This window comes from Alosa sapidissima, chromosome 23, assembly GCF_018492685.1.
Source record: "Alosa sapidissima isolate fAloSap1 chromosome 23, fAloSap1.pri, whole genome shotgun sequence".
Taxonomy (NCBI): domain Eukaryota; kingdom Metazoa; phylum Chordata; class Actinopteri; order Clupeiformes; family Clupeidae; genus Alosa; species Alosa sapidissima.
In genome coordinates this window covers 11,618,283-11,631,889 of record NC_055979.1, presented here as the reverse complement: position 1 = coordinate 11,631,889, position 13,607 = coordinate 11,618,283, and the positions used below count along the sequence as shown (strand labels likewise).

At 45.7% G+C, this 13,607-nt stretch overlaps 1 protein-coding gene across 3 annotated transcripts in view; it reads left to right on the top strand.

Moving 5' to 3' along the window:
* si:ch211-246m6.5 (von Willebrand factor D and EGF domain-containing protein) overlaps positions 1-13,607 on the top strand; it is a 73,597-nt gene that overhangs the window by 20,557 nt on the left and 39,433 nt on the right. For all 3 annotated transcript variants that reach the window (XM_042081295.1, XM_042081294.1, XM_042081293.1), the window contains exons 13-16: positions 4,079-4,215; positions 6,757-6,918; positions 8,756-8,860; positions 11,611-11,725. In XM_042081295.1, the coding sequence (XP_041937229.1) occupies positions 4,079-4,215; positions 6,757-6,918; positions 8,756-8,860; positions 11,611-11,725 (519 nt within the window). The remainder of the gene's footprint in view (positions 1-4,078; positions 4,216-6,756; positions 6,919-8,755; positions 8,861-11,610; positions 11,726-13,607) is intronic.

The following is a 13,607-nucleotide window of genomic DNA, read 5'->3' as shown; positions in this document are numbered from 1 at the left end:
TTCCTTCCCTCCCTCCCTCCCTTCCTCTCTCTCTCCCTCTCTCTCTCCCTCTCTCTCTCTCTGCATCTCTGTGTGTGTTTGTTATGCAGGTATGCTGCGAAGGCTTGGACGTGTGCCAAATGGGCATTAACGCGTTGCCGATTAGCGCAGAAATCAGCGTGGCAAGCGGGGGCAGCGCCGGCTCGCTATCGCACTCCTGGTGCCCAAGACGCCTGGACTCCCCTGAGGGCCAGACAGTGCAGCGCTCGGTGGGGGTTTAACACACATTATGGTGCAGATTAACACGGGGATCGGGGTGGCATGGAGTGCCGGGTGTGTGTGTGTGTGTGTTGGGGGGGGGGGGGGGTACAGAGTGTGGTGTTTATCAGAGGCGCCTGTGGGGCATGACAACACCCAACCGCACCCCACCGCCACTCCACTCCACCTCGGCCGTCTTCTCTACACCCCTGATTTATGGACGCTGTACAGAGAGATCAACATACGGGAGGGGAGAGTGAAGGGCAGGGGAATAAATCCACCCTAATTGCCCCACCGTCCACAGGGGGGAGAGGGGGTTAGAGAGGGGCTTAGAAAGCCAGAGAGAGAGCGAGAGAGATAAATTAAAGGGAGCAGTAAAAAAGGAGTTTGTGAGAGAGATTAGATGGATCTACTGTATACATCCATTCATCTATGGATACTGGTCTAAAGCACAAAGGTCTTGGAGAACGTGTAGATGAGGGAATGGGGATTGCTGTGAGGACATGCAAGGTCTGCATTCACTTTCACTAATGACCACCTCCTAATTCAGGCTGTCCTTATTTACCCAATGCAATGTGCAATAGAAATAACATCCTCAAGCTTTGGACCTTCAGCTTCCTTCCCTGCCAGCACAATAGCTCCTCGATAGAGAGGGTCTGTTATGTGATTCACATTTCAGCTAGTAGACAGAGGAGCATAAAGAGAAATCTATTTAAAGGTCCTTCCCACTTATCCACTAATGAGGACAGTCTTGTAGACTGACGGTTAGCTCATGTTCAGGCTGCATGCAGCTTCTTGCAGGCAGCATATACTGTATGGGCTTCTGTGTCATTTGTATGTCATTTAGCCTGGTTCTGGCAGACACTCATTCTTCTGGCAGACACTCAGACTTTCTATTTTAATTTTTTTTCAGGTAGTTTGCTTCAGCAAATATGAGAGATTTGCTGTGTGTTTGTTTGGGTGTGTGTGTGTGTGTGTTTGTTTGTGTGTGTGTGTGTGTGTGTCTGTGTGTGTGTGTGTGTGTGTGTGTGTGTGTGTGTGTGTGTGTGTGTGTGTGTGTGTGTGTGTGTGTGTGTGTGTGTGTGTGTGTCTGTGCGTGCGCGTACGTGTCTGCACTCGCGCCCCTTTGCCCCTGGTGGGCATTTTTTCCAATATCCTCTCCATGGGTGAGGGGGGCCAGTCACTGCCCTGCACCATAGGAGAAAATAGCCCTCTTCCTGCCTCCTAGGTGCCTGCCTTTCTCCCCATCTATCATTAATGGGCCCTGCTGTTCTCCAGCTAACGGTGATAATGATACTGTTTGTGACGTCTCTGCTGGTCCCAGATACTAGATCCAGCCTCTCACTGATGCCAGTCATTTTCTCTGACAAAGTGCCCACTGATTTCACCGCAGACCTTCCTTGGACTGTGGGTTGGACCACTAAGTAAATAAATGTAAATGTAATGTTATTTGCGAGTGTTGTTTGTGAAAAGGGAGTGTTCTGCCAGGCTGGCAGGCAGACATAATTGTTATGCCGCAGATACAGCCGTGCTTGTGTGATGTCAGAGCCAGTTTGTTTTGACAGTGCCAGCTCGTGGGTGGGTTTAAATATTTTATCCGAACATAATCGTTTTACCCCCCCCTGTCTAGCACTGTCCTACAGAGCTCCGAATCAAGTTAAAAACAGTTTTCGCTACGCCACTGAAATGGATTCTGACACGGCCAATGAGCAGCAGCCAAGGAATCTTAGGATCTAGACTTAACAATAGGCTCATTTCCATGCTTTTTATCCATCACAGGGAAGTTGAACAAAAGCCAGCTGGCAGAGTCTGGACAGGATGAGGATGAATGAGGATGAATCTTCTTGGGAGGATAGAGACTAGGCTACTTTGAGTTGCACATCTAGAATAAGTTGTCATCTCCTTAAGTGTTGTCCCCTCTTTTTTTGCGCTCCTGCATCTTGGCATCACATGTAAGCGTTCCCTGTTTATTTATTTATTTGTTTTCATTTTTAATGACACTTTTTCAGCATATTTTTACATACTGTTAGTGAGTGTAGGCCTACCATTTGGATGCGGTTTCGAGCAGAGATGTGAATTATGTGGCATTGTCTCCAAGGAAATCACAAGGAGCCATTTGAAATTAAAATGGCTGATTTAAGGAGGGCCAACCATGGTTGGTGCAGCCTTCGTTGGGCATTCATCATGACTAATTTCGGCCAGCTACGACAGGCAGCGCCCGTCTGTCAGTGCCTCCGCATCCGATTTGCAGTATCGGGCTGGTAGATCTCAAGCCATAGTAACCCGTATTTAAGGTCTAATTTGCACAACGCATAATGCAGACTTGATGGAAGTAGAGAAATCCCAATTATGGAGAAAAGGCAGAATTCCTCCACTAATTGCTTTGCGTCATCTCATGCTGTTGCTAATGGTCTCCTAGAGATGTATGCAAGGTCAGTGCTGGCCCTCCCTCCCCTGAAAACATGCAGTGATTTATGGCAGTGTGAGTTTTGTCACACTGTTTGTTAATGCCACGGTGTTCTTGAAAGTCTCTCTCACTCTCCACCAGTGTGGCTACAAGCCCAGTGGCGTGTTTTAATGCACTGCATCTTTCTGCATTTGTTCCCATTATTGGCATGCTTTTACAGGGAAGGACAGCAGCATAGACAACGCTGCCCCCTCCCCTTCACACACACACACACACACACACACACACACACACACACACGCACGCACACACACACACACACACACACACACACACACACACACTCCCCTCCCCTCACTCAGCCCATCCATATCACATTATCCTCCCATACCCTTGAACCATAGCCCATATCTGCTTGAATAAATGTGACTCCTGTTATTGTCTTATCTGAGTGCTAAATCTATTATCCTCCAGAGTCTATTTCCCCCCTCGTTTTCATGCTTGAAAAGAATAGCATGTTTCTCTTTCTACCCCTTCCTGAACGTTCTTCTCTTCCCAGCGCTGGCTTTGTCTTTGAGCCCAGATGAGGCTGAGCTGAGGTGTGGATGTGGTGCTGATGGGAGTCTCCATTCAGGGATGTGTTGTCTGGTGACGGCGCTAACATCCTTTGTGTGCGTCTGTAATTGTAGCCCCCAGAAATTGCTGGTGTGTGTGTGTGTGTGTGTGTGTGTGTGTGTGTGTGTGTGTGTGTGTGTGTGTGTGTGTAAGGATGTTTCAGTATTCATTGTGGAAGGCTTTAGACAGAGGGAGAAATCAGCAGGCCTCCTCAGAGGTGTAGAGTGTAATAATTACCCAGAGATCAAAAATCTCACCAGAGATCTCTTCTCTTTTCTTCTCTTTTCTTCTCTTTTATTTTCTTTTTGTTAGTCATCTTTTTTGCTTCAACAAGAGAGTGGCTCTCATTAGGATTTGATCTCTGACAGGAGGTGTGTGTGTGAGGATGTGTGTTAATGATGAAACTCTCTCACTCTCTGAGTCTTTCTGAGTCTCCCCTTTTCTTTCTCTCTCTCTCTCTCTCTCTCCCTCTGTCTCTCTCTCTTTTTAACTTCTCTCCCACTCTCTCACTTCTCCGTCATATTTCTGTCTACCCCACCTCTCATTCTTTCAATCTATCTGACTCTTTCATGGTCCCTTTCTCCTTATCTCTCTCTCTCTTTCATACCTCTCAATTCACTACACTTTATAGGCATAACCATTTAGAGAAAAATAGTGTGTGGGTGGGGGGATTGTAAGCCTTGAGACTGAGGGTTTGAAGGTAATACTGATGTAATTATGTGAGAACGTCTGATAATGGTTTAATGAAAGAGTTTTAAACGCCTCTCTCTCTCTCTCTCTCTCTCTCCCTCCCTCCCTCGCTTCTCTTCACCCCTGCAGGTCAGATGGTAGAGGTAACAGACCTGGAGAACAGTGGCCTTTGTGACTTCAGGGCATTTGACTGCAGTAGCGTGCGAGTCTTTGGCCTGGGCTTCCTCGACTCACCCAACCTCAGCTGCCATGCCACCAAACTCATGGTAAAACAGACACACGCACACACACACACACACACACACACACACACACACACACACACACACACACACACACACACACACACAAACATATACACACACCACCATCCCACCAAGCCCCTAAGCCCTGCTGAGTAAAGTATCAATTCTACCCTCATGACTAACTAGTTCAAAGATACTCCCACCACGTCAACTCTTTGCAAAGCAGACAGAGATTTGCTTGTTAGGGGGCTGCCGTGGCCTACTGGTTAGCGCTTCGGACTTGTAACCGGAGGGTTGCAGGTTCGAACCCCGACCAGTAGGAAGCGGCTGAAGTGCCCTTGAGCAAGGCACCTAACCCCACACTGCTCCCCGAGTGCCACTGTTGTAGCAGGCAGCTCATTGCGCCGGGATTAGTGTGTGCTTCACCTCACTATGTGTTCACTCTGTGCTGAGTGTGTTTCACTAATTTACGGATTGGGATAAATGCAGAGACCAAATTTTCCTCACGGGATCAAAAGAGTATATATACTTATACTTATACTTATACTGTTGCCACAAAAGTTTAAATTAGTTTAACTTTTTGCATGATGTTTCATGTTGTCAAAGGTTATTTTGCCTGTAATTGTTAGTAGTCAGTGAATTTCATTAGCATTTAACATTCACGGACGCTCTCCCCCACCTCTGACATGTTCTCCCATGTAGAAAGGCCTGTTTGCCCCCTCAGCCACAGCTCATGATAAGGTACCCCTCCTCCCACCACATAGGGGGCGCTGTTCTTTCTTTGGTCTAGTCAAGTTCAAAGCTGCGGTCCAGATAATGTTTGTGTGATCAAATGGAGCGCTAGTTTATATCATGCTAACTTCTCACTTAATCTACCGAGTTGTGACTTCAATGACTTTGACTATAGTCTGTCTCTAATTTCTGTTTGTGATACACAGGCCTTTATTGAGCTTGCACTCCATGCACGGACACTACTCAGGCTGACGATATTGCCTCTACTTGAATTGCGTAGCGAAGTATTCCATTAAGCGGATTTTATTGGTCGTTCTTAGGCAGGCTTTAATATGCACCTGCCATCTGTCCTAATGCATATTTAAAGCAGTGGAGGAGCAAGCGACAGACACGCAGGGCGTTTGATTACTGATGCTCCTTATCCTACACAAGCCTATAGAAAATAAACCCTATAGATCAGAGCAGCAGGTCTCCACTTTACATGTAAAGGCTGCATCCTTCACTGGGGCTGAGTGCTGTGTGGTGCATCATTTATGTGCTGTGATATGTGTGTGTGTGTGTGTGTGTGTTTGTGTTTGTGTGTGTGTGTGTGTGTGTGTGTGTGTGTGTGTGTGTGTGTGTGTGTGTGTGTGTGTTTGTGCATGCTCTGGTCTTTAGTAGTCCAGCAGGCCTTACGGTATAATATTCGGTTTAACTGATGCTGTGAGATAAGCCATTTAGCTGCTTTAATGCGCTACCACATACTGACATGCATTTTCCCCACTGGCCTCGCGGGACCAAGGGAATTGCTGAGGAGAGGGACGTCCCGGCAAGAGCCTGTACTTTATCCGCCTCCTCTCCTCCTTCTCTCTTCCTCCCTCCCTCCCTCTCTCCCTGTCTCTCTCTCTCTCTTCCTCCCTCCCTCCCTCTCTCTCTCTCTGTCTCCCTCTCTCTCTCTCCCTCTCTCATACACCCTCTCTCTCTCCTTCTCTCTTTGAAAGAAATGGTTATGAGAGGGGGACCCACTTTCTCCCCTGCCCCCTCCACCTCCTCCTCTGCGCCTGTTTGGAATTCAAATCCGCACACCCCCAGAGAATCATCTACTTTCAATTAAAAAAAAAAAAAAGCTGGTGGGGATCCTCTGTCGGTTATACATTCAGGGTTTTTCCTCCCTTCTCGTCCCCTTTGCTTCTCAGTGCCTGTTTGCCCACAGAGGACAGCCATTCAGTGTAAAGGAAATAGCTTTGACATTCTCTCTTTTTCCCTGTTTCTTTTTTTTCTTAACCTTCTCGTGCATAAAAGTCGGAGTGTGCCGGAGCTGTTGATTTATACTCTCATTTTCAGGAATACATAAATAAGACTCGGAAAAATATTCATCAAGGACCCAACGATGAGCTGCGTGTATATATTTCTTTAAATTGTGCATTGATGCAAAGTGGAAGAGAATTGATTTGATGATTACACTATTCCTCTTCGCCAAGTGTGGCGCGTGGTCGTGAATCTATCATGAGGTGTCATTAAACGTCCTTGGCAAGAAAGAAAGGGAAAAAAAGAACGAAATAAAGAAAGGAAAAAAATCTTTCTCACAAAATGTTGGCACTGGGATTACAGACCCTGAATAATTGAAGACACCTTGTGTGTATAATGACTCTCCAGCCCTCTACCACATTGAAGGCCGCCGAGAATTCTATTGTTTAATGCAATTATCCTGACATAGTGCTGGGGAGGAGGGAGGGGGCAATACAATGGCCACAAACTGCGGCCGTGGGGTGGGAGAGAGGGAGGATGGGAGGGAGGCTTTCTGTATGCTCTGACGGGAACGCCATTCTGTATTGTCCCGTGCGTCCGCAGTACGTGAATGGAGAGTGGATTCCAGGGGAGAAGACTCTGACCAAGGCCACTTTCCTGAGCTCCAAGGCGGTGGACTGTGACGTGCCAGCCCTCGCCACCATGGCCGATGACTCCATCGACTTCACAATGGACGACAGGCCGTATGCCAGATGGAAGATTCAGGTACAAATCTCCATGTCTGTCTGTCAGTCTGTTTACCTGCTTGGCGGCCTACTTGCTTGTATTTCCCAAAACATGCTCAATGAACTCACTGCAGGTATTCCCTAGTGTAAAACTCATGCTAGTTCTAACAGCATGCCATCCGTGCATCAGGGTAGCTGAGCGATGGGATAACTTGTGCAGTGTAAAGCGCACTCTTTCACAGTCGCAGTTTTCCAACATTACAATGCCAACTCAGTGAATTTATGCCTGACAAACGGCTTTATTCCAAGGCAGAGGCAATGGCGCATGTGGGGAAATGGTGAATCCACATAGTAACATGGATGCTGCACCTCTAAGAAAGCAGCGGAACATCAATCAATCATAGAACAGTCATAAAGATTGCATGACATGTTTATGACGGCAGCCCTGCGGAATTTCAATTGAAAAGAGCAAAATTCTAGATCATTCCATATTCATTCTCTTCACTCGGGTGCTCCAATTCTACACCTCATTAAATTTGCCTGGGGAAGAGCCACAATTTGTTCCTCTATGACAAAGGCAAACTTAAAACAAAGGCAATACAGAACAGAAGAGTACTTTCATTTCAAAAGCAATACAGAACACTACTCATAAACGTTTCGTCTGCACAGAAATATTCAGAGTGGTATTTAGAGCTTTGAATCACAATTGCATTTTGTAAGTGCAATTAAATAAAAGCTTTTTGGATATATCTAAAGCATCCAGACTATTGAAACTGATACTCGAGTATTTGAACTCTATTTGACCCTCGCTTGCCCCTGTACCCTGTTGTACCCCTCACAAGCTATGTATCGTCACACTGTCAACTCCACACAGTTCCTTTAGTGTCTTTATTGCATTCCATCAGGACGGGTGAATGAATGAACGAACTAATGAATGAATGAACTAATGAATGAATGAATGAACATCCAGACACTATCTCTGGTGTGGATCTGGACCCTGAGTAGGCACGGATACTCACCAGTGTCAGTGCCGCTGCTGCTGCTGGAACTGCTGCTGTTGGACATTATGAGTGTTGGGGTGAACCATGGGTGGCAGAAGCTGAAGGTTAACCCAAAGTCAGAGCCGGCAGAGCCACAGTGGAGGACGCAAAATGAAGAAAAGAGCAGAGAGTTTGTGTGTGTGTGTGTGTGTGTGTGTGTGTGTGTGTGTGTGTGTGTGTGTGTGTGTGTGTGTGTGTGTGTTTTTGTGTGTTTGTGTGTGTGTGTGTGTGTGTGTGTGTATGGGTATGGGGGAGGGGAGGGGTCATAATCACATCCGTTGCATCCATTAACCTGGCAAAGCTGTTGGGACCGAACCACAACCACCAGGCCTCCACTGGACAGAGAAAGAGGCCAGTCAGATCTCTCCATAAGCACATCAAATAGGGCATTACAGTTATTTATCCTCCATGCATTTCATTAGTGGGCTTGATTGTTTTTGTTTTCTGGCTGTTAACAGTTCTTAATCCCACTGTAATAATATTTAAACTTGTTTGTTAAATACAAATTGGTGCATATCATTGCATATTAATTATATATAATTGTATGCATTTTGATTTATGTTTCTTTCAAGATATTTGCATTTACAAATATTGAACCTCAGTTACTAAAACAACTATATTTCATAGACACACAGACACACACACACACACACACACACACACACACACACACACACACACACACACACACACACACACACAGACACACACACACTAGCTGACTTTTCTCACAGCCTCACATCCTCTCCCCCTTTCCCTCCCTCCCTCCTTCCCTCTCTCTTCCTCTCTCTCTCTCTCTCTCTCTCTCTCTCTCTCTCTCTCTCTCTCTCTCATTAGGTCACAAATGATGGCAGTCAGTACAGCGAGCCAAAGGTCTTGACCCTGTATGATGGGGTGTGTCAGCAATGTTCTCCCTCTCCTTCTGGGCTCTGCAAATTGAAGGTAACATAGATAACTCACACACTTACACACACACACACACACACACAAACACACACACACACACACACACACACACACACACACACACACACACACACACACACACACACTCACACAGACATACCCAAGTGTGTACACACACATACACACAAACACACACATTACAGGAAAAGGTGCACACTCAGATAGATACATAATTAATCCTGAAATTTACACACACACACACACACACACACACAAACACATATCCGCAGTCACGCACACACACACGCACACACGCACACACACACACACACAAACACAGAAAAAGGACTTATCTGCATGTTTTTTTTACAGTAAATTGCTTGGTTATCTCCTACACTGAGAACTGAAAGCTGTGCCTGGCGGGTATTACTTTCCAGTTAGTGGAGCACAACGCTAGTATAACATCACAAGAACAACACGCACAACAACAGCAGAGTTTGTCAGTCTCTCTCCCTTGCTCTCTCAGAAGTGTACAGTGTGCTCATTGGCGAGTGCACACACACACATACACACATGCGCGCACGCGCACACACACACACACACACACACACACACACACACACACACACACACACACACACACACACACACACACACACACACACACACACACACAGAGAGAGAGAGAGAGTGAGAGAAGAGGGGGACGTATAAAAGAAAGGTCAGTTTGACACTCTCCAGGGGTTGGATGCATCTTTGTGAGGCGTTTTGAGCGCGTGCTCTGGTGTTCAGCTCAGTCCGTGGATGAGGGAAACAGACCTTCCTACACACACACACACACACACACACACACACACAAACACACTCGCACATACACACTCGCGCACACACACACTCACACACACACACATACACATACATTTACTCACAGCTCATCTGCTGGATGAGGGAAACAGACACTACTGGACACACACACACAGAGAGAGAGAGAGGGAGAGAGAGAGGGGGAGAGGGAGGGGAGGGAGAGAGAGATAGAGAGTGAGAGAGAGTGAGAGAGAGTGTGTGTATGAGAGAGAGAGAGAGTGTGTATGAGAGAGAGAGAGAGAGAGAGAGAGAGAGAGAGATAGCTCATCAGCTGGATGAGGGTAACAGACGCTTCTGGACATCTCGCTGGGAAACAGCATGTGTCTCAGGGGCCACTGCTTCCTTTCTGGGACACAGGGACCACTGCTGACCTACATCACAAGTGCTACACCCCATTACAAACACACACACACACACACACACACACACACACATACACTGTACAAACACAAACTGATACATACACTCATCCACATGAGCATTTGTGCATTGTATCGCAGGTGCACACTCAAATAGTACACACATGCACACAGAGGACAAACACACAATACAAAGATCACACAGAGACATACACACACAATGCCCCACTGCCATCACTGTGGTGTGCTGTCACCTGCCGGTGACATTTTAATCGAGCAACATGCCTGGTTTAGCCTGAGGCTGAGAGGTACTGTACGCGATATTGCGATGTGACAGACCCCGGCCGTTTACGTTCATGTTTTCACTGGGGAGTCTTAGGGGACACCAAACACAAAACAGCCCACGCACAAACTAACACAGTATAGGAAAGCCACTAACACATGACTGTTATCACTGGGGGATCTTGAGGACGCCAGGCAAACATACATCCACTAGCACAGTCCGTATTGGAAAGTCTCGGGTACATAACTTAGCTCTATCTCTCCCCTCTTGAGTTAGCTTGGTTCCTTCTGAAATCTATTGGCTTGGCTGGTTTGCTAGTAGCACAGGTGGAAACAGCGACCCATGTGTTTGTTTAGTGACAAAATGGCTTTTGGCTTTTAAGCTGTCCATACAATCAAGCATATTATGGGAATTGTCATTGGCAATTTATGAAGAGTTATGGGTTACACTTTACTTAGGTATCTACATAAGAGTGACATGACACTGTCATGAACGTGTTTTGTCACTCGCTTCTGTCAAGTGTCATTCGGTTTATGTCATGACAAGTTAGGGTTAGGACAGTGTCATGTCACTTATGTAGATACCTTCAAGTAAAGTGTTACTGAGTTATGTTTCTGAAAAACAGGAGTCAATCCCCTTTCTTTATCTCTCCTAATCTTTCACTTTCTCTCCTTTCATTTCACTCGTGTTATTCCCTTCATCACTGCAACCAGCAAGAACGTTGGCATGTTAACCCAATTCACACCAAAGATACGCGACGAGACGAAACCGTTGCAGAAAGGAGTTGCAGCGATGTGAATTAAATGTTGCACGTCGTTGCCAGCTGTTGCAAGCCGTCACAAAGTATTCACCATGTCTAGTCGCAGTTGCAAGGTTTTAGAACGTTGCAGTAAGTTGCTGGTTTATAAAATGTTGCAGCTCATCTCGTTGAGAATCTTTGGTGTGAATTGGGCTTTAGAGGAATCATTTTCGAGATGGACATAACATAGCATAGAATTCATTGTACAATATATAACAATTTATGGTAATTATGTTTCCAAGAGCAGTAGCCTTTTTATGTTTCCAAGAACAGCGGCGAATTCCCTTTTTACCTTGCACTTATCTCTCTCCCCCTCGCTCTCTCCCTCCATTTTCCCATTATGTCGCTCCCTTCCATCCCGAACATTTTGCCTCCGTTGAATTACGGGTAATAACAGCTATGAATCCACCAATCCATTAGTCTTATTCCCTGGTTCTCTCTCTCTCTCCCTCCCTCCTTCCTTCTTCTATCTTTTCTTCAGGAGAAGACGTGTAACATTGAGGGCATGTGTTTCCGTGAGGGCGATGCCAACCCCACCAGCCCGTGTCTGCTGTGTAACCCCGCTGCCTCCAAGTTCACCTGGTCTCTCAACGAAGGTGAGCACCACACCGCATGGCATCCTCTTCATCATCTTACACACACACACACACACACACACACACACACACACACACACACACACACACACAGATACATAAATACACACATTCAAACATGCACATGTGTGCATCACCTCCATGTTGACCTGGTGAGCACCACACCGCGTTTCTCCTTCATCCTCCGCCACACACGTCCATCAAGCGCCTCCGCCTGAGGCCCAGAGATGACCTACTCCACCACTCAGTGGATGCTCAGGGGGGGTGCTAATGTCAATTGCTCTGTTGTTTTGTTTATTTGTTTATTTGTTTGTTTTAAATTAACTTGTGTGGGCAAAACCGTGCGGTAAAATAAAAAGAAATTGTGTGTAGGTTTTATGAACTGAAGAGATCTTACCTTTCTGTAGTCAAGTGAAGTGAAGTTTATTTATATAACGCATTTCATACACAGAGGTCATTCAATGTGCTTTACATAAACTAAAGCAAACAGTAATAGCTAATAAAAGCATAGAATGACAATAGTCAAAGAATAGTTAAAAAAGTAAGAAAATATGCAACACACAAGGCAATAGTACATAAAAGCATAATTGGGCAATAGTTTAAAAGTGTTTAAAAAGTAATAATTATAGGACAACAACATAGAATGATTACTCAGTGATAGTACTCAGGCAACCAGTGAACAGCAGCACTCTATGGAGATTCATGAAGTAGTCCCAAAGCTATATAGTGTGTATGTGTGTGTGTGTGTGTGTGTGTGTGTGTGTGAGAGAGAGGTCTCTGTTGCGTGAAGTTACCTTCATTAGTGAAACCTGAAACCTAATAGTTGTCTTAGCTGTTGTTTTTCGCTCTTGTTTGTGTCAAGTAGACTTTTTTATGAGGTTACAGTATTTTATTATTCCCTTCTGTCACCACCACTGGCTTGTGTGACAGTGTTGACTATTTTTCCCTTTTCTAAGCAACAGTAAACAACAGAGTAAGAGCTAATTTGCTGTTTTTCCTCGTTAAGAAGCTTTCTGTGGTGATTTTGAGTGTGATTTAGATAATATTTGTCATCTTTTCAGCGTGTTTATGTGTCTTTGTTGTGACACGTGGCATAAATGCACCCACAAGCAATTAGATGTAAGGGCTTACTAATAAACCTTCAAACCGTGGCAGATCAGCCAGCCTTAATACAGATAAACACACCTAAATAAGTGTGTGTGTCTTGACTATCAGCCATTGGTCAAACCTTAAAACACATCTCTGACAGGTAGTGGCAGTGCTGCTCTATGATCAGTGTGCTAACTGCTCTGAGACTTTGAGGAGTAGTTGATATGTTTGTACCTAGAGATGTCAGGTGGCTGCAGAGCAGGGTAAAAAGCCCAATGTGTGTGTTTGTGTGTGTGTGTGTTTGTGTGTGTGTGTGACACCAATAGAGACGGGCTCTTGCCTCTTTCCCTGTGTCGATGCGGTTTGTTTAGGATCAAAGCCTGTGGTGAGATGACCAGAGCTTATCACGCAGGTTACACACACACACATACACACACACACACACACTCTTTCTCACACTAGACATTTTTGCACACTTTTTTGCATACTGTGTCTCTTTTCAAACACACACACACACAGACATACAGACACACACACACAAACACACACACACACACACACACACACACACACACACCAATACACACCGTGACCTAATCTTCCTTTGCCACACTGCTGAGTACACATTGTCATCTGATGCCATGTTCCTTTGGTGTGGGAAAGATGAAGAAGCAGCCGCTCCTATCTGGAGCCACAGATGGCTGTGAAGCCAAAAAACCTGTGAAGTCACAGATAGTTCAACAGTGTGTGTGTGTGTGTGTGTGTGTGTGTGTGTGTGTGTGTGTGTGTGCGT